The 22,338-nt window shown below is 42.8% G+C and overlaps 1 protein-coding gene across 1 annotated transcript in view; it reads left to right on the top strand.

The window, feature by feature from the left end:
- The window catches only part of MMP17 (matrix metallopeptidase 17), an 89,847-nt gene extending 72,392 nt beyond the window's left edge, over positions 1-17,455 (top strand). Inside the window, exons 7-10 of the mRNA XM_060785638.2 lie at positions 4,123-4,205; positions 6,333-6,485; positions 9,802-10,059; positions 14,442-17,455. Coding sequence (XP_060641621.2) covers positions 4,123-4,205; positions 6,333-6,485; positions 9,802-10,059; positions 14,442-14,758 — 811 coding nt within the window. The 3' untranslated portion in view covers positions 14,759-17,455. The remainder of the gene's footprint in view (positions 1-4,122; positions 4,206-6,332; positions 6,486-9,801; positions 10,060-14,441) is intronic.
- The last annotated feature ends 4,883 nt before the right edge of the window (positions 17,456-22,338 follow it).

Genomic DNA, 22,338 nt, shown 5'->3' with positions numbered 1-22,338 from the left:
ATCGTATATTACAAGCAATGGCCTCCAGGTTCTGCTGCCCAGGCTTGACCCCATTATAAACCGAAGAAAGATTTTTCAGCCCAAAAAAAGGGCTGAAAAACTTCTTTTTTTTATTAAATCATCTTTATTGTTACAGTTTTTCTTATTTTGTATACAATGCAGAGGGGGCGGGGATGAGAAAGAACAATCCATAACTGAATATGTTGTGTGTCGGGGAATGGGATGGGGGATGGGGTAGGGAGGTGGAGGGGTAGGAGTAGTCGTATGGTGTTCTTTGAGTATATACAGTACATACAAGCAGGGCCGTAGCCAGAAAAAAATTTCGGGGAGGGTTGAAAATTTGGGGGGGGGGGGTTGTAATTTTCGGGGAGGGTTCAAAATCTTTTGGGGGGGGGGTTGAAACCTGCCTCCTAGCTCACACTGAAGCAAAGAACACAGCAGGGGGCAGAGCAACCTTCCATAGCCTGCAGCTCCACCCCTGTCAACCACCTCCACCAAGTCTGGCCTCCTTAATGAGAGCATTTAACACACACACACCCAACTTGGTTGCTTCACTACATCGTCTATTGCTGCAAGTAATGACAGTGTGAATAAATTGTCAATATTTGCTTGAGATAGTGCTTGCAGTTCTGGAGGGACTCTTAATTTTTTGCATCTCATAGACTTAGCATGGGGATTGGGTTAACCAGTTACAATTCATGAGTAAACCAGTTTTTTTTAAAAAAATCTGAAACATTTCGGGGGGGGGGGGGTTGAACCCCTAAAACCACCCCCTCGCTACAGGCCTGCATACAAGTAAGGCACACTTTTGAGGATACTTCAACAGAATAAGGCTCAAATTATTGGCAGAGCAACTTTCTTTTTAGGCTACAATTCCCGCACTGCCTTATGCTGTGCCAGGTAGGCTGGCTTGAACTCATGTGGGTTGTAGGCGAAGCTATAAGGAGGCCAAAGATTGACCAACTCACCTTATGCCCACGGAGGACCACTGGGCGATATGAGCAGGCCATGGGAGGAACATATGATACTGCTTGATCTTAGGAAAACTATTCATATAAGTCAATAACACTATGTAACACAATTTTTGTTCCTGGTTTATAAATGTCATTTCCTAGTTGGTTCTATCATAAAAACATGGGAAAAGTTTATTAAACTGCAAAAACTTTATCTTTGTGGACAGGACATCCTGCAGCACATTTTGCTCTAGTTTTTCAATGAATATCTAGGATTGAGGCCATCATCATCATCATCATCATCATCATCATCATCAGTGACTCAGAGTGCAGCGACACTGCAGTTTCGCACCACTTTAGGTGCCATGAAATCATAGGACTTAAAGAAATGTTTAAAAACCTCGAAGGTGCAGTTTGGCAAAATGAGGGTGCATCTAGAATTAGTGCCATAGCAGCTAACGCGGTGTCAAACTGCATTAATTCTACATTGGAAGTAAAGGTAAAGATTTTCCCCTGACATTAAGTTCAGTCGTGTCCGATTCTGGGAGTTGGTGTTTATCTCCATTTCTAAACCGAAGAGCCGGTGTTGTCCATAGACACCTCCAAGGTCATATGGCCAGCAACGCCATATGGAGCGCCGTTACCTTCCTGCCGGAGCGGTACCTATTGATCTACTCACATTTGCATGTTTTCAAACTACTAGGTTAGCAGAAGCTGGGGCTAACAGCGGGCGCTCACGCCACTCCCCGGATGTGAACCTGCGACCTTTCAGTCAGCAAGTTCAGCAGCTCATCACTTTAACCCACTGCGCCACCGGGGGTTCCAGTTCTACAGTGTAGATGTACCCTAAGTGTTTAGAACTATGAAACTTCCACACAACCATATAACCCAGAATATCAAGGCAGAAAATCCCACAATATCTGCTTTGAACTGGGATATCTGAGTCCACACTGCGATATATTCCAGCTCAAAGCAGATAATGTCGTGTGCCTTTCATGAATTGTAGTCATGTCATAGTTCATGTTTGTTGTGATACTGTTTATTTTGCATGTAATAATAATAAAAATAGTAATAGTAATAATATTTATTTATTACTTGACTCTCCCTTTGGCTGGGGGCAGGGCACAACACAGTTAAATACATCTATAAAATCACGAATAGGGAACTCTTAAGGGGTAATCAAGAGACAATAAAATGGCAACTGATCCTAAGATCTTGAGAAAAATAGAAAAGATTGAGATCATAAATCGCATTCATCTGGAAGGCCTTTATATAGGCTATTGTAGAGAGGCCTTCCAGTCTTGACAAAAAAAGTCTTGAGATAGCATTTGTGCTGATGGTTTGCAAGGGCTTCATCACACTAGAGAAAAAATCCACTTAAAATCCAGTTTCTGCCTCCTGCAGAATTCTGGAATTTGCATTTTAGGGAGGAGCCTTTAACAGCCTCACTAAACTACAAACCTCAGAATTCTGCAGGAGGCAGAAACGAGATTTTAAGTGGATTTTTTCTCCAGTGTGATCAAGTATTAAAGAGACACTTCATCAAATAGCAGTCAGGATACCCGGAGTCCTGTCATTATCTCACCAAAGTTCAAATCCCAGGATTCTACAGCATTGAGCCTGGGCAGTTAAAGTGGTGTCTAACTGCATTCATTCTAAAGTGTAGATGCACCCATAGAGTATTTCTCTTACCCTCATTCATTCTGCAGTGCGTAACAGGCATTGATATATTGGATCCAGGACTAACAAAATCAAAGCAATGGGATTTTTTGATGGACAGAGACAATTTTATCATCTGCCACTCTCCTCTAGATCCATTGTTCCCTATGAGTTCAGCACAGTAACGGGGCAAAGAGGTGGATTTTTTCCAGTAATGATGCATTGTTTGGAGTTATCCTAGTTGTTATGCAAAGTATATTGGGTTAGCTTGGACTTGTATGGGAGGTTAAGACTAGTTCTATAGAAGATCTGCTGCTGATGGAGATGAAAACTGCTGAACTGAGTGCAATGCAATGCAATTTACCAACGCAACTCTAGATCAGAGTCACTAACCCATTGACAGGAGATGGATTCTGCTCTACTCCCTGAGTGGCGCTCAGGGAGCATACAACTCCTCTGTTGCGCCAGCTCCACTGGCTGCCGGTCTGCTACTGGGCACAATTCAAAGTGTTGGCTTTAGCCTATAAGGCCCTAAACGGTTCCGGCCCAGCTTGCCTGTCCGAATGTATCTCACCTTATGAACCATCTAGGACTTTAAGATCGTCTGAGGAGGCCCTGCTCTTGGTCCCGCCTTCTTCACAGATGCGTTTGGCACGAATGAGAGACAGGGCCTTCTCAATGGTGGCCCCTTGGCTGTGGAACGCCCTTCCCAGGGATATTAGATCGGCCCCCTCCCTCTTAACATTTCGCACAAAAGTTAAGACCTGGCTTTTCGAGCAGGTCTTAACAAGCAGAGGTAGTCCCACAGAACAACCGGACAATGTGATTAAATAATGATTTTAGTAAGGAGACATTGAGGATATATGTTTCTATTGTTTTTATTGATTTTATTTGAATTTATAATTTATATGCTAATGTTTTAAAGTGTTTTTATGTTGTTGAGGGCATCGAATTGTGCCCTGAGTCGCCTTAGGCTGAGAAAGGCGGTATATAAATATGGTAAATAAATAAATAAATAAATAATACTGTCAAATCTCTGGGCAATGTGCTATGAATTTTCAAGGGTCCCCACCTCCCAGATGTTTTAATCTAGGGATTTTAAGTTTAAACTAGACTAAAAGAGACTAGACTAAGGTCTCTAAGAGATGTAGGAATTTAGATGAAGATATGTATTTGTGTTATGTGTGGCTGGTGTATGTCAGTAAGTTGCTCAGTGGTTTGCCACTTAGTAAGTGGCACCCACTGCTGGATCTTATGGATCAGGTTAGAAAAAAAGTTAAGCTGCTGTCTAAAGCTATACTACACTGGCAAGAAAAGGCTTTTTCTGCTGTTCTTAGAGAACAGAATACATTTGAAGGATAAGAGGAGAGTTTGTCTATGAGCCACAACAGTTACACGGTTTGCTTTCTGTTAAACATTTGAAGAAGCCCTGCTGGGTTGGTAGATCCTATGATATCACTAATGAGAACTGGCACAACTTATGTGTTTGGTTTCGTTCCTTCTCCAACAGGCTCAGACGAGATGCGCCAAACAGATGTAACACTCACTTTGATGCAGTGGCTCAGATTCGAGGGGAGGCTTTCTTCTTCAAAGGTGAGATAGGACCTCTTTGCCCTTTTAGCAACTTTTATGGCTTCCCTAATCCGCGGGACGGGGCGAGCCCCTGTTGTTAGCCCCAACTTCTGTCAACTTAGCTGTTTGAAAACATGCAAATGTGAGTAGATCAAAAGGTACTGCTTCGGTGGAAAGGTAATGTCGCTCCATGAAGCCATGCTGCCCACATGACCTAGGAGGCCTCTATGGACAACGCTGGCTCTTCGGCTTAGAAATGGAGATGAGCACCACTCTGCAGAGTCAGACTCGACTATACTTAATGTCAAGGGAAATATTTACCCTTACATATGGCTTCCTTTAGGGTGATGTGTTTTTGAGAAAGTGTGGTAGAGTAAGAGGCGCTCAGCTGCAGGCGTGCTCCAGGCCTGCCTGCCTGCACGCCCCGCCACACTCTCCGAGAGGGTGTGTGTGGCAGGACATGCAGGCAGTCCCAGAGCACACCTGCAGCTGAGCTCCGGATCTGCCTGCCTGCACGCCCCGCCACACGCACACTCTCTTTCCAAGGCAAGGAGGCAAGTTTGGATGCCCATGAAAGCAGGTGTTTGTGTCGAGCAGATTTTCATGTGGGGAGGGGGGTTCCCATTCCATTCTTCTGAAGAAACGGAAGACACGAAAGAAATGGTAGAAACAGTAGGAACAAATTTCACGCACATGTCTAATATATACACCAAAACACAGGGTACAAAAATCAAAATATTGATGCAGGAACTAGCATACAGTACTTCTGTAATTATATATTTTTTGACTGAAGAAAAATGGTTGTCTTATCACAACTTGATGCCTTTGAACTAAAATAGAATACTGTATTTCCTTGCATAATAGTCACCATTGCATAATAGTCGCACCCCCCCCCCTTTTTGAACCCCAGTTTTAATATTTTAAGATGCCTCATATAATAGCTGCACCTGTAGTTCACAGGTGAGATTTTTATGCTATTTCCTTTTATGCAAATGAGGGAGGTCTCATAGCTCTTGCTAGCAGGGGCATAGGCAGCTTAGCAGGGTTTTTCTGAATTGGCAGTCAAGGGTAGCCCCATAGTTGCAGAAATTTTTCCTCATGTAATAGTCACACCCTCTGTTGCACTTCAGACCTGGAAACACCTATGACCACTGCACCAAACAAGAGTCCAGGAATCTAAGCAAACAGTTTATTGTAAAAACATATAAAAAGTATATAAAATCAGGAATAAGAAAGGAAGATATATAATCCAAAAAGGGTTAGCAACAGGTGATAAGCAAACAATTATCCAAATGTGTCATAAAGTTCCAGAGGTGGCAAAGTCCAGGAACAGCCAGAAATCACAGATCCAGCATAAGTCCACAATCAAGAAGGTATAACCAGTGAAACTTGAACAGGAGTATATGAACAGGAACATAGAAAACTTCCAGGATATATTAAATCCAAAATCAAAACTTGACTTGAACCAGGAAGTAGAGAACTCAGGCTTAACTTCTCACTCTAACACAGCGTTGTCTGAACTGCCCTTAAGGTAAACAACTTGTTTTTTAATAAACACCCATGAAATCATTCTGTTTCCGTTAATTTCTTTCACAACTTTCCCACATTATCTCCCTGAATGACTTTTGTTGATCTCTGTAGCTACACGTGGGTTCTCATGGGAACTCTCCTTATCACTCAGTGCTTCACTCAATTCCTTATCTGCTGTTGCTACTTCTGACTCCCCTGAATGCCCTTGAGGCCCTGCACTTTCTGAGCCAGTTTTCTCACAGAGAGTACCATCATTTCCCAGACCCGAATTTCCCAGATTTGAGAGCCCATCACTTTGTGCTCACAATCCTCTAAATCATCAGTTAAGTCATCCGCCTCTGGTGGCTGATCTACAACACCCTCTTTTTTCATTGAAAAAAGGGAAAAAGTGTGACTATTGTGCAATGAAATACGGTAGTTTATACTATATATCAGTACATCTTGGTACTTTTGAATGAAGATGGAATAAATTTATTCTAAGCTCTACATTTATATTGCATTTTGTTTTCCCTATATGTGTTGTGTTCTGGCGAGCCAGATTAGTCCTGCGGGCCTTGCATTTGACACATGTGATCTAAACAATGCTGTTTCTCCTTCTGACTGACATTCTCCTCCTAGGGAAATACTTCTGGAGACTGACTCGCAATAAGCACCTGGTCTCCCTCCAGCCAGCTCAGATCCATCGTTTCTGGCGGGGATTGCCTCTAAATTTAGACAGTGTGGATGCCGTGTATGAAAGGATCCATGATCATAAGATTGTATTCTTCAAAGGTAGGGAAAACATCTGCCGCAACCGATGGCCCTCTGTTTGTCTTTCCAAAGTTCACTGTTCTTCTATTGCAGTGAAACTGTTTGAAATGGGCATGTCTTGATATTAGGGCAAAATGAAGGGGGAATAATGATGATGGTGATGACGACGACGACGATGATGATAATTTGTTACCCACCTCTCTGGCTGTAGAATTTCTTTTAATCGGCTTTTGGGAAAGGGCAAAAATACATTATTTCACCACACAATCTCCCTGCTTTTCAATACACTCTGTCAATCTCTCACCAAGTTATTGTGTTCTCTTATTAAAACCTATTTTAAGCTAAGCTGTGAGCCACAAATGTACTGCTGTCTTCTCCTCTTCATCAGATAAGAATCTTCATCCTCGTGGGATGTATTTCAGGAGTCCAAAGAGGTGATGGTTCAATGGGGCAAAATCAAAACTCTTCAAAATGAAGAGTGTTGACAGTATGGGCAGTCATGTGCAGATGTGCATTCTCATGCAACAGCTCAACACCCTTGACTAACAGTTTGCTGCCTTTTGTCTGAATTTTAGGCTTCAGCTCTTTAGTGAGCCAGTTTGGCCCCCTGAAAGAAACCCTACAAGAACAAAGATTTATGTCTGATGAAGAGGAGAAGACAGTGGTGCATTTGTGACTCACAGCTTGACCTAAAACATTTTTAATAAGGAAATACAAAAGCTTTTTGACAGACGGACAAAGAGTATTGCCAATTTCAAAACAGGTTGCACCAGACCTACTTACTTAGGCGATCCCTCGTAGATTGAGGATGATGGTCTTCAAGATGTAGTGTCTTGGCAGTGGGTCCATAGGTGGCTGTGGAGCCCTATTCTTGATCCACATGTTCTCCCACAGTGAGGACATTGGTTTCCAGGTGGAAGGTGGTCCCGGTCAGGGTTAGCTTGATGTGCCTTTCTCTTGGCATGTTTCTCTCTTTCACCCTCCATTCATGCCTCTTCAAATTCAACAGCACTGCTGGTCACAGCTGACCTCCAGTTAGAGCGCTAAAGGGCCAGGACTTCCCCATTCTCAGTGTCTATGCCACAGTTTTTGAGGTTGGCTTTAAGCCCATCTTTCAATCTCTTTTCCTGTCCACCAACATTCCTTTTTCCATTCTTTAGTTTGGAGTAGAGTAACTGCTTTGGGAGATGGTAATTGGGCATTTGGACAACATGGCCAGTCCAGTGGAGTTGATGGCGGAGGACCATCGCTTCAGTGCTGGTGGTCTTGGCTTCTTCCAGCACGCTGACATTTGTCTGTCTGTCTGTCTTCCCAAGAGATTTGCAGGATTTTTCGGAGGCAGCGCTGATGGAATCATTCCGGGAGTTGCATATTACGTCTGTAGACAGTCTACGTTTTGCAGGCGTATAGCAGGGTTGGGAGGACTATTGTGGCATTCACATTCAATATTATTCCTTCCATTTTCACTCCCATTTTTTTGACCTGTTATGCATCCCAATGCCCTCTGGGGATTGTAGTTTTTAAAAGCAACTTTCTAAGCTATGGGTCAGACAGAATCCCATGCTCACTGAGCACATTCAGTTTTCATCAGTCTGTTTAACTTATTTGCTTTGCATTTCTATATGGCATTTCATTCTTTAAAAAACCAAAACAGTTTTCATTTGTGATGTTTAAAATCACAGCATACAAGAAAATCAAGCCACTGATAAAACAATAAAATATTAGAGGTTCTCTCCTCATGCCACCCCCCCCCCCAAAAGACCTATAGACTTCTTCAAACCATGGAGCTCTCCCACATTTTGTGATACCTCTCCCTTTTGCCTGAATGATACGAATTTGGCCATACTGTGGACTGATACTCTGAGGACGCATTCAGACAGCCACTTTGTTGTGGAAACTCCCGCAATAAAAAGGGGTGTGTGTTCAGATGACGTTCTGGACAAACCTGAATTAATATGCCACAAACCAGGAAAACACAGGTTTGTGGCAAATAATTTGATAGTGAGTTTAAATCCACTACGTCTGGTGTCTGGACTGCAATCCAGACAGTATTCCCACGGTTTTCCAGGCTAAATTAGGAGTAAAATCGCTCCTGACCCCCCCCCCCCCAATGGAGGCCGGGTAAGTACTTTTTTAAAAAAGGGCTTTTTAGGGCATTTGGGAAGGGTAGTAGAGTGTCCAAGTGATCTCCCGGGAAGTCCCAGAAGAACATCCAGACACCAACCCCAGAAAGCACGTGCTTTCTGGGGTGTGTAGATGGGCCCCCGGGAACATCCGTGTTTTTAAACACGGACGCTCCTGGGATAACCGGTGGAGTCTCCTTCTTTGGAGGCTTTTAAACAAAGGCTGGATGGCCATCTGCCAGGGGTGCTTTGATTGTGCTTTTCCTGCTTGGCAGAAGGAGATCGGTCTGGATTGCCCATGCAATTTTTTCCAACTATGATTCTGTGGTTCTCTCAAGATTTAGAGAGGCACACATCCTTGTGAAAACAGTTTCCTCAACAAGCTGTGGATTTGTTGTGGGGATATTATTATTATTGTAATTGTTATTATTATTTTATGTCTTACCTGCCACTCCTTGTGGCTCAAAAGTCATTTTTGCCCCCCAAAGTGTGGGATTTAAAAATCAACAACTGACATGGCAGAAAGAAAAGGCATACCCAGTTGCAGTGGATGGCTCACATGTCAGGGGTTCAGTGAATCCTTGTGAAGAAGTGGTGCGAGGTACTGAATCCTATGTCCCTCTTTAATGTCTGGAATGTCTGGAATGAAAGCCAAAATGGATTCATCACACACACACACACCCAACTTGGAAGCCATTACAGTAAAGTCTCACTTATCCAACCTCCGCTTATCTAACATTCCATCTTATCCAACACTCTTATCCGACGTCCACCCTTTCCTCCAGCATTTCCCCTTCAATTAAAGGAGTGTTCCCCAACTCGCTCTGCATTCCCAATAAGTGAAAAAGGCAAGACGAGGAGGAAGAGGAGGAAGGAAAGGGGGAAAAGAGGCAGGACTGGAAGCAGAAGCATCCTCCCTCCTTCCCTCTGTGATTTCCGCACTCTTTTTGCTCATCTGGGCACTTCCTGGTGGGCTATTCTAGCCCCGAGGCGTTGCCTTGCCTTAACCCTTTGAGTCCCTGTTGTTAGTATTCTAGGTGTCTGGTGCCACGTTGAATGGGTAACAGTAGGAGACTCCGTATTATCCAACATTTTAGTTTATCTGACGTTCTGCTGGCCTGTTTATGTCGGATAAGCAAGACTCTACTGTAGTTGCTACTGGTGGTGTAATCTTGCTTTATGGGAGATACTAACTGCCTTGGTCTTCTCTCCAGGAGACAAATACTGGTTGTTCAAAGACAACAATGTGGAAGAGGGTTATCCTCGACTCATCTCAGATTTTGGCTTGCCGCTGGGAGGAATTGATGCTGCCTTCTCCTGGGCACTGAATGACAAGACATACTTCTTTAAAGACAATCTCTACTGGTGCTACAATGAGTACGAGCAAAGGATGGAGCCTGGCTATCCACTAGAGACCACTTTGTGGCAGGGGATCCCCAACAGGTTGGATGATGCCACTCGATGGTCTGATGGTGAGTTGGGTGTTTGAGAAAGCTGAGATGCTGAGGAACACAAAGTGCCAATTTAAATATAAAATGGACAGCTGTCTTGTGTTTGAAATACTATAAAATGAGACAGGAATTGGTGACACCCACAACAGCCTTATTCTTTTTTAAAGGAGCCTTGAAAAACAAAGTCTTTCTTGTCACTGATTGTGGTATTTGGAAAAATAATTCATTGCTGTGTCTTAAAAGTAACTTGCTATTCTAAATGTTGCTTTGTGTCAGGTATTCCACCCGTCTCACCCCTTGTTTCAAAGAAAAGTCGTGTTGTTGTCATTATTATTATTATTTTACTTTTCTCCCACATTTGGGACTCAAAGTGGCAAACAATGATAATAAGACAGCTACATAATCCGAAAACAATCATCCCATCCATCCAGTCATCCCACCCACCCAACATGTAAACAATAAATCCAGACATTGGATAAAACACAGTTACATAAATATAAATAACCATAAAACAATCACAGATAACATTATCATTGAAAACCCTATGGCTCGGGCCACTGAGGCTATCCTAACAAGTTAAAACATTAAACATTAAACTAAACAACTCAAAGCTTCAAGACTTTAGCCATATGAGTCTTGTGTGGCTGAGCTGGTTTTTATTGTATGTCATCTGGGAAGGCCTGCTTCCATAAAAAAAAGTTTTCACTTGGGAGTGGAAGGCCAATAAGGAGGGGGCTGATGATACTTTTTTGGGAGTTCCAGAGCCACAGGGCCACCACTGAAAAGGCCCTCTCTCTCGTTCACATCAACTGTACTTGTGACAGTGGTGGTACTTAGAGGAGGGCCTATCCCGATGATCTCAGGTCTCATGCAGGGTTATAGAAAGAGATGCAGTCCCTCAAGTAGGCTCGGCCTGAACTAATTTGGACTTCATAAGCTAAAGCTATCACCTTGAATTGCGCCCGGAAACAAACTGTCAATCAGTGTAGCTGCTCCAGGAGTGGGGTAGTTTTTCCCCTGTATCTCGCTCCCATGAGCAGTCTTATCTTCTGAACTTTATACCAGTTGCAGTTTCCGAACACTCTTCTGGAGCACCCCCACATAGAGCACGTTACAGTAGTCTAATCTAGATGTGACTAACGAGGGTATCACGATGGCCAGATCGGGGCTTCTCAAGGTATGGGCGCAGCTGGAGCACAAGCTTTAACTGTGCAAAGGCCTTCCAGCCAACACCTGAGACTCCAGGGACAGCACTGAGCCCAGGAGGACCTCCGGACTGCGAACCTGCGCCTTCAGTGGGAGTGTGACTCCATCCAGCACAGGTTGCAGCCCAATACCTTGGCCAGCTCAGTGACTGACCAGCAGTACCTCTGTCTTGTCTGGGTTCAATTTCAATTTGTTCATCCTCATCCAGTCCATCACAGTTGACAGACACTGGTTCAGGGGCAGAGTGGCATCAAACTCCAAAGCTCCGGATGATCTCTCCCAACCATTTCATGTAGATGTTAAATTTATTATTTATTTATTTATTTATTAACTTTATTTGTAACCCGCTAACATCTCCCGAAGGACTCGATGCGGCTTACAAAGGCCAAGGCCCTCAATAAAACAACAGCACAACAATACATTATATAACTCATAAGCAAACCAAAAAACATTAGAGCAGTAACAGTAAAACACAAAACAGTACAACATTGTAAACAACATTGGGGACAGAATTGAACCCTGTGAAAGGCTGTGGGGTTGAGCAGGAGTTTCCTAGTTCCATCTTCTGGACCTTACCCTCTAGGAAGGACCAGAACCACTGTAACACAGTGTCTCCTAGTCCCATTCCCACAAGGTGCTCCCGAAGGATACCAAGGTCAATGGTATCGAAAGCTGCTGAGAGGTCTAAGAGAACCAGATCTTTTCCATTCAGAAGTTTTATTTCTAAAATTGTATTCCAGAGATTACATTTTTGATCAAAATCAGATGCAATATATTGATATGATTACTTCCCCCCCTCCCCCTTCCCCTCTCCTCCAAAACTACACAGATATGTATACATAAACACATACACTTCTGAACAGTGCCTACAACAATTGGTCCCTATTTTACTATTCACTCCGCCCACCCATCCTGTTGCAGTGACCGCCCATCCTTTGAGCTGAAGACATTCATATACAACCCTGTCCCTTCTTTTAACGTTTTGAGTTTCTGGTTTTAATGATGATGTTGTTTTTAAAAACCCTCTGATTTTAATGTTTTAAACTTCTGGTCTGTGACCGTAATAATAAAATTAATTAGTTCAACCCTGTCTTGTCTTCCCAGTAAAACATTCTCTCATTCTTCTTTCTAGCACAACCATCATCATCTAAATATTCCAAGCAAAGATTCTAGAAAACAAGGATCAACTTGTGAAGCCTGTTCTAAGAACTTTTTCCTTTTTTTCTTCTTCTCACAAAATTCAGATTTAATTCCCATTATTTTACAAAGTTCTCTATTTCCTCCACATTCATCATAACCAATTTATCCACTTCCTATTTGAGGGACCGCATCTCCTCCTACCATCTCACATGAGCCCTGAAATCATCAGGAGAGGCCCTCCTCTCAGTCCCACCACCGTCACAAGTACGGTTGGTGGGAACGAGAGAGAGGGCCTTTTCGATGATGGCCCCACTGCTCTGAAACTCTCTCCCCAAAGAGGTATATTCAGTCCCCTTGCTACTGGCCTTCCGCTCCCAGGTAACCTTTTTTATGGAAGCAGGCCTTCCCTGACAATACACAATAGCAGCTATCTCAGCCAGATAAGATTCACATGGCTCTGAGTCGCTTAGTTTAATGTTTAATGTTTTAATGTTAGGACAACCTCAGTGGCCTGAGGCGCAGGAATTTTAATAATTATGATATATGTGATTATTTTATGTCTATTTATATTTACGTAACTTGTGGTTTTGCAATGTCTGGATTTATGGGTCATATGTTGGGTGGGATGATGGGTTTTTTTGCATTGTCGAAGGCTTTCATGGCCATAATCACTGGGTTGTTGTAGGTTTTTCAGGCTGTATGGCCATGCTCTAGAAGCATTCTCTCCTGACATTTCACCTGCATCTGTGACAAGTTGTCCTTTTTTATCTGCTAGCCGCTGAGTCCCATTTGTGGGAGAAAAGTAAATAATAATAATAATAATAATAATAATAATAATAATAATAATAAATAACAATAATTCCCTCATTCCAAAAACGTTCGTTATCCATTTTTTCTTTTCTTCTCCTTCACCGTAAGTCTTTGTCCCTTTGTCTTCCTCCCCTCTGTTCCGTAATGTTGCATTTTCTTGCAACTAGTGGTTTATCTACGTAAGTCAAATCTGTTTCTTTTGTAAAAAAATTTTAGCATTTGTCATCGAGTCTACTGCATGTCATAGATATCTCTCTCTCTCTATTTTCACTTGATCTAAATCTTCGAGTGCCTTTGTGGCACTTGCTTTCTTCTCACGAAACTCAGCAAATCTTGTATGTTTCTATATAGTATATAGATAGAATAGTTGTATGTCCCATGTTGACTTTTATGTCATGATTTCAAAGAAGTTGTGACACCTTGCTACATTTTCACAGGGTTTTTTAAAGGAGGCTTATGACTGATAAGGAAATGGCAAAAAAGAAAGATCCATCCATATGTGTCAAAAATATCCCTAGATGCCTTTTGAATAGCTTTAAAAGTCATCGGTTTAGATATCCAAGTGTGGATATTCTTAGCTATCTGCAAAACACATAACAATGTAGTCATTTCCAGGTATAGCTCAAGGCAGACACCCATGTCATCCTTTCTTCTCCCTTTCCCATTGCTTAGCCTGAGCCCTCGGTGGTGCAGTGGGTTAAACCCTTGTACCAGCAGGATTGCTGACTGATAGGTCAGCAGTTCAAATCCAGGAAGAGCAAGTTGAGCTCCCTCTGTCAGCACCAGCTCCCCATGCGGGAACATGAGAAAAGCATCCCACAAGGATAGTAAAACATCAAAACATCTGGGCTTCCCCTGGGCAATGTCCTTGTAGATGGCCAGTTATCTCACAGCAGAAGTGACTTGCAGTTTCTCAAGTTGTTTCTGACATTAAAAAAATTGCTCAGCCAAAGTCATCTGTTCCACTGAAAAGTGATTTATGACTAGGGCCATTATGAGAAAAAAATATAACTCTATTCCACCTTATCCTTTTTTTTAAAAGTCACTTGTTGCTGAAGCAATTAATCAAAAATGAATTCTGCTTTGAGCTGTGAGTTTGGTATTTCCAAGAGATGGTGCTATTGTGCTTTGTTGTTGTTGGCTTCTCATAGGCAACTGGTTGACTATTAAGAGAGCAAAATACTAGACTGGGCGGGGGAAAAAGATGTCCAGATTAATTCACCTTCACCCTTGGCTTCCTTTCTCAGGGGCAACCTACTTCTTCAAGGGGAAGGAATACTGGAAAGTCATGGACAGCAACTTGGAGGCTGAGCCAGGTTACCCGCAGTCGATTGCCAGAGACTGGTTGGTGTGTGGTGACATGCAGGCTGATGCCCCTGCACCAGCCGAAAGCACGAGAACCAGGCAACACGCCAAGCATGATGAAAGCCAGTCGAAGATTGAGGTCTGTTCCTGCACCTCTTCCTCTCCCAACCCCTTCTGGTCTCATTCATTGCAAAGACTCATCATAAACCTCCTGTTGGCCAGCTTCTGGACAGTCATTTTGGCTCATAAACCATTATGACAAATAGCATCGTATGGACCAGAGGACTCTGAAGTGATTCAGGGATGCAAGAAGAGAAGTGGACACAAACACGTGAAAATAAATAAAAAAATCCGGACTACAACATTGTTAAACAGATGACACAAAGGAACATAAGATTCTCCATGAGAAATTAATTGTGGCTTTGTTTTATTTTTTTTATCTTGTTTTATCTTTTTTCCCTATTTGGTTTCTCTTAGCTTTCTTTAACGTTGATGGACTTCAGCAGTAGAATCTGTGGGTGTCTTGCTGTTTCTCTCTCTTCTCACTCGGCTGCCGAGATATTTCAAGGGGTTACTCGTTTCACTTTGGGCACAGAGCTGGAGCAAAATATAGACCTGTTACTGTCTCTGCTCTTATGACTCCTGGGCAAAGGCAAAGGCTTTCCCTTGACATTAAGTCTAGTTGAGTCCGACTCTGCTGGGTGGTCCTCATCTATATTTCTAAGCCGGCATTGTCCATAGACACCTCCTAGGTCATGTGGCTGGCATGACTACATGGAGCTCCTGGGAGACAGTGATAATTCCCTAACCCAGGGGAAAGAGGAATATGACAAACAGAAGCATCAGAAATATCAAAATCCATGTTTCAAGCTTATATTTACACAAGCAATTCTGGGTTTTCCCTCTAGTGAGCTATGATGAAGAACAGGGGCAAGAACAATGTTCCACATGGCTGGGCAGTCAGGACCTTATAAAACTACAACTCCCATAATTTCATAGCATTGTGCCATGGCAGTTAAAGTGGTCTCAAACTGCATTAATTCTATAGTGCACATGCACCGTAAGTCTTAGGTTCATTTAAGTGGGATTTACACCCAGGCAGGTAGGATAGGATTGCTCCATCCACCGTAAATAAGCCGATTTTCCCCAGATGAGCCAACAGATGAATTCTTAAGTACCCAAGGTATATTCCTTTCTTTGCACACTTCAGGTAGTCCAGGTTTTGATGCCTGGATTCATTCACTCAAAAGGACTGAGTGCTGGTATCATTTAGGGCACTTTGAGACAGCACTAAATCGTGGGTTTTAAACAGGGGCAAAAATCCAGAGCCTTCAGAAGAGGTCCCAGGATTTCTGCCTCCATTGTCCAGACTTGATGCTTTGTTGCGAGACTTAGAGGCTACCAAGATGGCTGCCATGGGACTTCCACTGGAAACCTTTGCAGTTTTCTTTAAAACCTGTGAGATACGGATATGTGGATCTCTGCAAAAGTTCCATTCTTTGGCTTGACCAAAGAAAGTGTGCCCTCCAGACATTTCATGAAGGATCTACCACACAAACAAACTTAATGGGGTAGGACTACTTCTACCCAAGTCAGCACTGCACAATGAAACAGGTGCACACACTTTCAAGCTAGGAACAGAACATGGTCATTATTGGCACATTTTAGAGCCTAGCTGCCTGGCCATCTGTTCAGACAGATTTGGTTGTGTACTTGTGGCATCAAACAACAGGGTGCTGTTCCTGGGTTATACATGGCTGTTCCTGATAGCTCTTCTTGTAAAAAGATGTACAACATTGACTAAGGGGCCACAACTTTGTCCTGGCCAGAGAAAATGTGCCCTCCACATGTTTCATGAAGTTTCTAGCACACAAACAACATTTTTGCTTTCTACTCAAGTGTCACCTTCTTTTTAGGAACATACAAATCAGGAACAAACTTCTAAAACCCAGGAACAAACTCAGATTAGAAATCCCGTGATTTCCGATTGCAGGGACATACAGACATGCGAAGATCTGCATATTCGGTTCAAAACTGCAATATTCCCACACCTGGAAATCTCGCTTTTTTGCCTTTTGTAGCAATTGCTTCCGTGTTTACAAGGAATGGCATTTGGCCACCCTCCCTGTTTTCTGTGGAAGCTCCTGGGATAAAGGTACTGTCTGGATGGGCCCCTAGTTTCATAATCCAAGGACAAGAGATTTAAAGAAAATCAATGCTTGTAAGAGGGGAGTAGTGAATGATGAAGTCGTTAGATATGCAACGTTTTCAACTAGAGATGCTGTACTATGGATTGAATTCAGAATCCCTGGCTACTGCATGGAAAACATATGTTCTACAATAGATCTTTGCAGCACGCATTTCTTGATAAAGAACGAGGAAGAAATAATAGACGTAATTGTACAGGGAAATGTCCTGCATATGCTCAGAGGGGTCTCAGACATTTTCTGATTAGCAGTTCTCTACCCTTGATTCAGTGACTGATCTTTTGTGGCTATCCACGTATTCCTGTCCTTGCAGTGGATTGGTGTCTTTGCATTGAAATCCATCAACTCATCTTTAACAAACAAGGCATTGGAAGAGTGTGTGAAGTATTACATGTTGGTGGGAGTGGGAGAAAAAGAGAGAGAGGCAGATGAGTGGCAAATTGCACTGAAGAGGATATCGAATGAGATCCTATGCCATGGGACAGATTTCACCAACCTGGCAATTCCCCCACGAATGGTACTCCCACCATTCCCAGGCAACAATCATTATAGGCATTGTAGTCCATGTTGGGAGGGCGGGATCAAGATTTGAGGCAGATAGCTTTGAAAGCACCAAAGAAGCCCTTTTGAAGAAACCAAGAACAATGCGTGATCTTTCAAAATCAACAACGACATCTTCCATGGCATTCTCTGCAAATGTTTGTAATGTAAATAATTAAATCATTTAAATTATTCTTTGTTTGTGGCAATTCATGAAGTTTCTTATTTCTAATCATTAAAGCTATTAAATTAATTTTCAGATTGAATGTCCCAAGTTCTCGCAGTGAGGATGATGGGACTGGGAGTCTAACCCATTTAGAGGATTCCGTGCTAAAATAGGAGAGATGGGGTAGATCTATCCAAGCCAGCATCTCCGTGTGTCTTGTTTTCTTTTTAAGCTCTGGCTCATTGTCCAAGCAACAACAGCTTGCAAAAGTTTCTTTTGGGACTATATCTGTTTAAGACCTATTTGTAGCTCTAGTTATTGTCAGAGCTTTAGTGGGCAGGGATAGAATACAAGTCCTGGCCAATTTGCTGGGGGGTTCTGATGTAGCCCTAAAGAGAAACCCTTTCCAAACTTTAATGATCTTCAACGTACTTACTTAGGTGATCCCTCGCTCTCCGAGTATGATGGCCTTCCAAGTGTAGTCTCTTGGCAATGGATACGTAGGTAATTGTGGAGCCCTATTCTTGACCTGCATGTTCTTCCACAGTGAGGACGTTGGTTTCCAGGTGGAAGGCAGTCCTGGTCAGGGTTGGCTTGATGCACCTTCTTCCTCTTGGCACGTTTCTCCCATTCGCCCTCAATTTGTGCCTCTTCAAATTCCACAGCATTGCTGGTCACAGCTGACCTCCAGTTAGAGCGCTCAAGGACTAAGGCTTCCCAGTTCCTGGTGTTTATGCCACAGTTTTTAAAGTTAGCTTTAGGTCCATCTTTAAATCTCTTTTCCTGTCCATCAGCTTTCTGTTTTCCATTCTTGAGTTGGGAGTAACAGTGATCGGACATTCGGACAACGTGGCCAGTTCAAGGGAGTTGATATAGGAGCATCACTTCAGTGCTGGTGGTTTTTGCTTCTTCCAGCATGCTGACATTTGTCCACCTGTCTTCCCAAGGAAATTGCAGGATTTCAGTGTGATGTCTGTAGACAGTCCACGTTTTGCAGGTGTATACCAGGGTTGGGAGGATAATAGCTTTATAAACAACTCACCTTGGTATCCCAATGGATGTCCCGATTCTCAAACACTCTCTGCTTCATTCAGAAGAATGCTGCACTCACAGAGCTCAGGCAGTGTTGTATTTCAGTGTCAATGGCAACTTTTGTGGAAAGGTGACTGCCAAGGTGGAAATGGTCAACTTTCTGCAATCTTCAGCGTACTGGAAGTGGCGGTGTGGGGGAAGAAACTGCCAGGTTAAGGCAGCAAACGCAAGTATATTCAAAGTAAGGCTTGTTACTAATAAGGAACGATATAAGAGAAGATAAGTTAGTGCTTTGTGGATAAATCTTGTTCCTGCCTGGCAGGAGGAGGTTGGACTGGATGACCCTTGATGTCTTTTCCAACTCTATGAGTCTAATTGCAGCTCCCTTTGACTCTGTGGCGCTGTATAATAACAATCTGAGCTGAATGGACTGAGAAAACTGTATTGGAGAAATGCTGTGACGTGTGCTAGTTCGGAAGCCTAAAGTGGTCAAACTCAGGAGTCACAAGTGCATTAGGAAGGAGATGGCGTTGATGGTTTTCATGTCTGTGGCAAGTGTGAAGCCGTGCAACCGGCTCTCCCAGCATGATGAGCTCATGCTCATTGCATGTAAAGCTTGCCTGGCCACTGTTTCCTGTGTAGTACTGCTGTTACGCCACTGGTACTGCTCTTATTTGTCATGGTAAACAGTGCCCCGCGTGCCTACTTTTACCCATAGCATAGGTATGAGGCTTAACTATTCCTGTGCCAAGTTATAGTACTATGAGTCTCCTCTATCTGCTGTGGTTTCTTCCTATTGGATGTGGGAATTTTCAAGTTAGAGAGGGTTGTTCTAAATTCTCTTCCAGAATGCTTTAGTTATTTATCCAAGTATCCAAGTGGCCAAATAAGTTGAAGGTGGAAATCTTTGTATTATAAGGATGTGAAAGGGCTCTTTGGCATTCTGGTCCTCTGATAGGGACAGCAAGAAGCTATGTCTTCTGTTTTGCTTTTGCATATTTGTCTTCGTACTTAAGCACTAACACATTGCTACCGTGCTGCAACCAACACCTTTATTACATGCAGTACATCTTAACTGTGAAAATCTGCACTGAGCTGACCAGAGTTCTAATAAAGCATACACCAAAAACAAACATTTGAAAGATTGTGAATGCATTCATTTGGGGGATGCGAAAACCATTTAATAATAATAATAATAATAATAATAATAATAATAACAATAATAATACACTTTATTTATATTCCACCCTTCTCAGCTAGGGGACTGAGTGGATTACAGCAATTACATACATATACAACATTCAATGCCTTTACAATAATATACAATGAGAGAGACAAACACAAACAAAAGCAAAGGCTTCTCCTTTCATTTCCGGCTCCTGGAGACGGTCCTCAACTCTTGTTCTGGGGAGGTAATTTCTCTATTTTCAAGCCGAGGATCCTGTGTTGTCACCTCCTGGTTGTGTGGCTGCCAAGACTGCTTGGAGCGCCTCTTCGCCTTTTCCTGCTGAAGTGGTACCTATTTATCTACTCACGGCTAGGTTGGCAGGAACTGGAGCTGACAGATGGGAGCTCACCCCATCTCACGGATTTGAACTACCAACCTTCAGGTCAGCAGTTCAGCAGCACAACAGTTTAACCCATTGCACCATGGATTAAGGTTTGGATAACAAAACTCAAACCTTAATCCATGTGTTTGAGGATTTTGCTTTTTTTTTTAATTTGGCAAAGGTCATACTGTGCTTGCTTGCTTGAATTAATATACTGCCTTTCTCCCAGAGTGGGACCCAAGGCAGATTACAAAAGTTTGGTCCAGATCCATCTTTTTTTGAGTCCACAGTGCTCTCTGGATGTAGGTGAACTACAACTCCCAAATTCAAGTTCAATGCTCAGCAAACCCTTGGTCATGGGAGTTCTGTGTGCTAAGTTTGGTTCAATTCCATCATTGGTGGAGTTCAGAATGCTCTTTGATTGTAGGTTAACTATAAATTCCAGCAACTACAACTCCCAAATGATAAAATCAACCCCCCCCCCACCCCACCAGCGTTCATATTCGGACGTATCGGGTATTTGTGCCAAATTTGGTCCAGTGAATGAAAATACATCCTGCATATCAAATATTTACATTACGATTCATAACAGTAGCAAAGTTACAGTTACGAAGTAGCAATGAAAATAATTTTTGGTTAGGGTTCATCACAACACGAGGAGCTGTATTATGGGGTCGCAGCATTAGGAAGGTTGAGAATGATTGATATAGGGGTTTACAGGTCTCTTCTAATGCCCTGTGAGCTCCTCCCTCTATTTTTAATGCTTTGAGCTGGTGGAAGACTGTCGAATTTGACTGTTCCTTATTGAGGACTGCAGACTTAAATGTTTTTAATTGTTTTATGTGTATATAAGAAATAAAACAGATAAAAAAAGAAAAAAGAAGAAAAATATGCAAAAGGTTTACAAAATGGTGTACAGTCAGTGCTCTTTAAACATATGAAAAAACAGAATTGGCTGTACAGTTAATTATACCTTAACATTTCTTATCCCTCAATCCCCACACCCAGGGGCTGCTCAACCCATTACGCAAAGTAAGCATTTGCAGTATAGTAGATTTTGCCCAGGGGCTCTCTTGAGGTGCTCTTGGGGGAAAATAGACCTTGACATATGCGAGTTGTAGTTACTGGGATGTATAGTTCACCTACAATCAAAGAGCATTCTGAACTCCACCAATGATGGAATTGAACCAAATATGGCACACAAAACTCCCACGACGAACAGAAAATATATATCAGTGATTGGTTGGGGGGGGGGGGGGGGGTGCCAAAATACTGTTTGCTTACCGTTGAAAATTACCTAGGGCCGCCTCTGCCCACACCTATGAACCCATCCCCCATGACTGAAAACTTGAGCAGTGTGAGGTTGACTTCCAATGTAATTTAGGGTGGCTGATCCTCTACAGCCCTACTACATTTTTCTCAGGTAAAACTCCTTTTTCTGAGCACAGATGCCCCACAACGTGCCCTATCACTGGAAATTGCTCTGCCTCACACTGCTGTCTGTTCCCAGGAATGTTATTACATTGACCAACTGGCGCTGTGCTATGGTTTGTCAAGATGTAGAACCATTCAGTTGCACCCCGTCAATTATCCTCCGCTTACCTGCCTAGATGAGGCATCTGCTGTCAAAACTTTCAGAACATCAAGCATCGTGGCATGACAGAACTTGTATCTCTTCTCCGCAGGGTACTCCAGGCATCCTTCACTGTGTGCAGCATACAAGTCAACCTCTTTAGAAGCTTGTTTGTTTTTGTCTTTGTTGCAAAGCAGGGTGAGGGGAAATGGAAGGGACAGGGTTGCCACTGGTGGGTTTGAGGGTTGCCATCAGGATGCGGGAACAGAAATAGTATGACAGTTATATAATTTGTCACTGAAAAATTATAATGCACCCCAAGCTAGCTGTTCATCAAAACATTTCAGCATCCTTCTAATAAAATCTGAAAGCTTGCTATTCACACATGCAAAGGCATGTCAGGCTTCTCTGGAGACCTGCACCAGAAGTGATAACACAAACAATTCACAATTGTGATTATTGTTTTTGGTGATATTCTGTATGAAACTGGAGAGAGGTCTCTCTACACCCACATATATACTAGGAGTGTGCCTCGTCTTCAAAGCGGGGAGTGAAGGGCTTCACAGAAAGAATGTGGTCACCAGCATTTTGGTTAGGTAGTAAGCTGAGAAGGGGTGAAATAATTGTTGACTGGAAGGGGGAACAGTGTCCAGGAATATATAACCTTATAAGGAAATGTTCTTGAAAGGGAATTTATACGTGAATACATCCCTTGTCTGCCAGGACTGCAGGCTCTATGAATTATCACACTGTATGTTCTCCTTTGTGCAA

Source organism: Anolis sagrei, chromosome X (genome assembly GCF_037176765.1).
Source record: "Anolis sagrei isolate rAnoSag1 chromosome X, rAnoSag1.mat, whole genome shotgun sequence".
Classification (NCBI taxonomy): domain Eukaryota; kingdom Metazoa; phylum Chordata; class Lepidosauria; order Squamata; family Dactyloidae; genus Anolis; species Anolis sagrei.
This window is presented reverse-complemented; position numbering and strand designations above follow the sequence as displayed.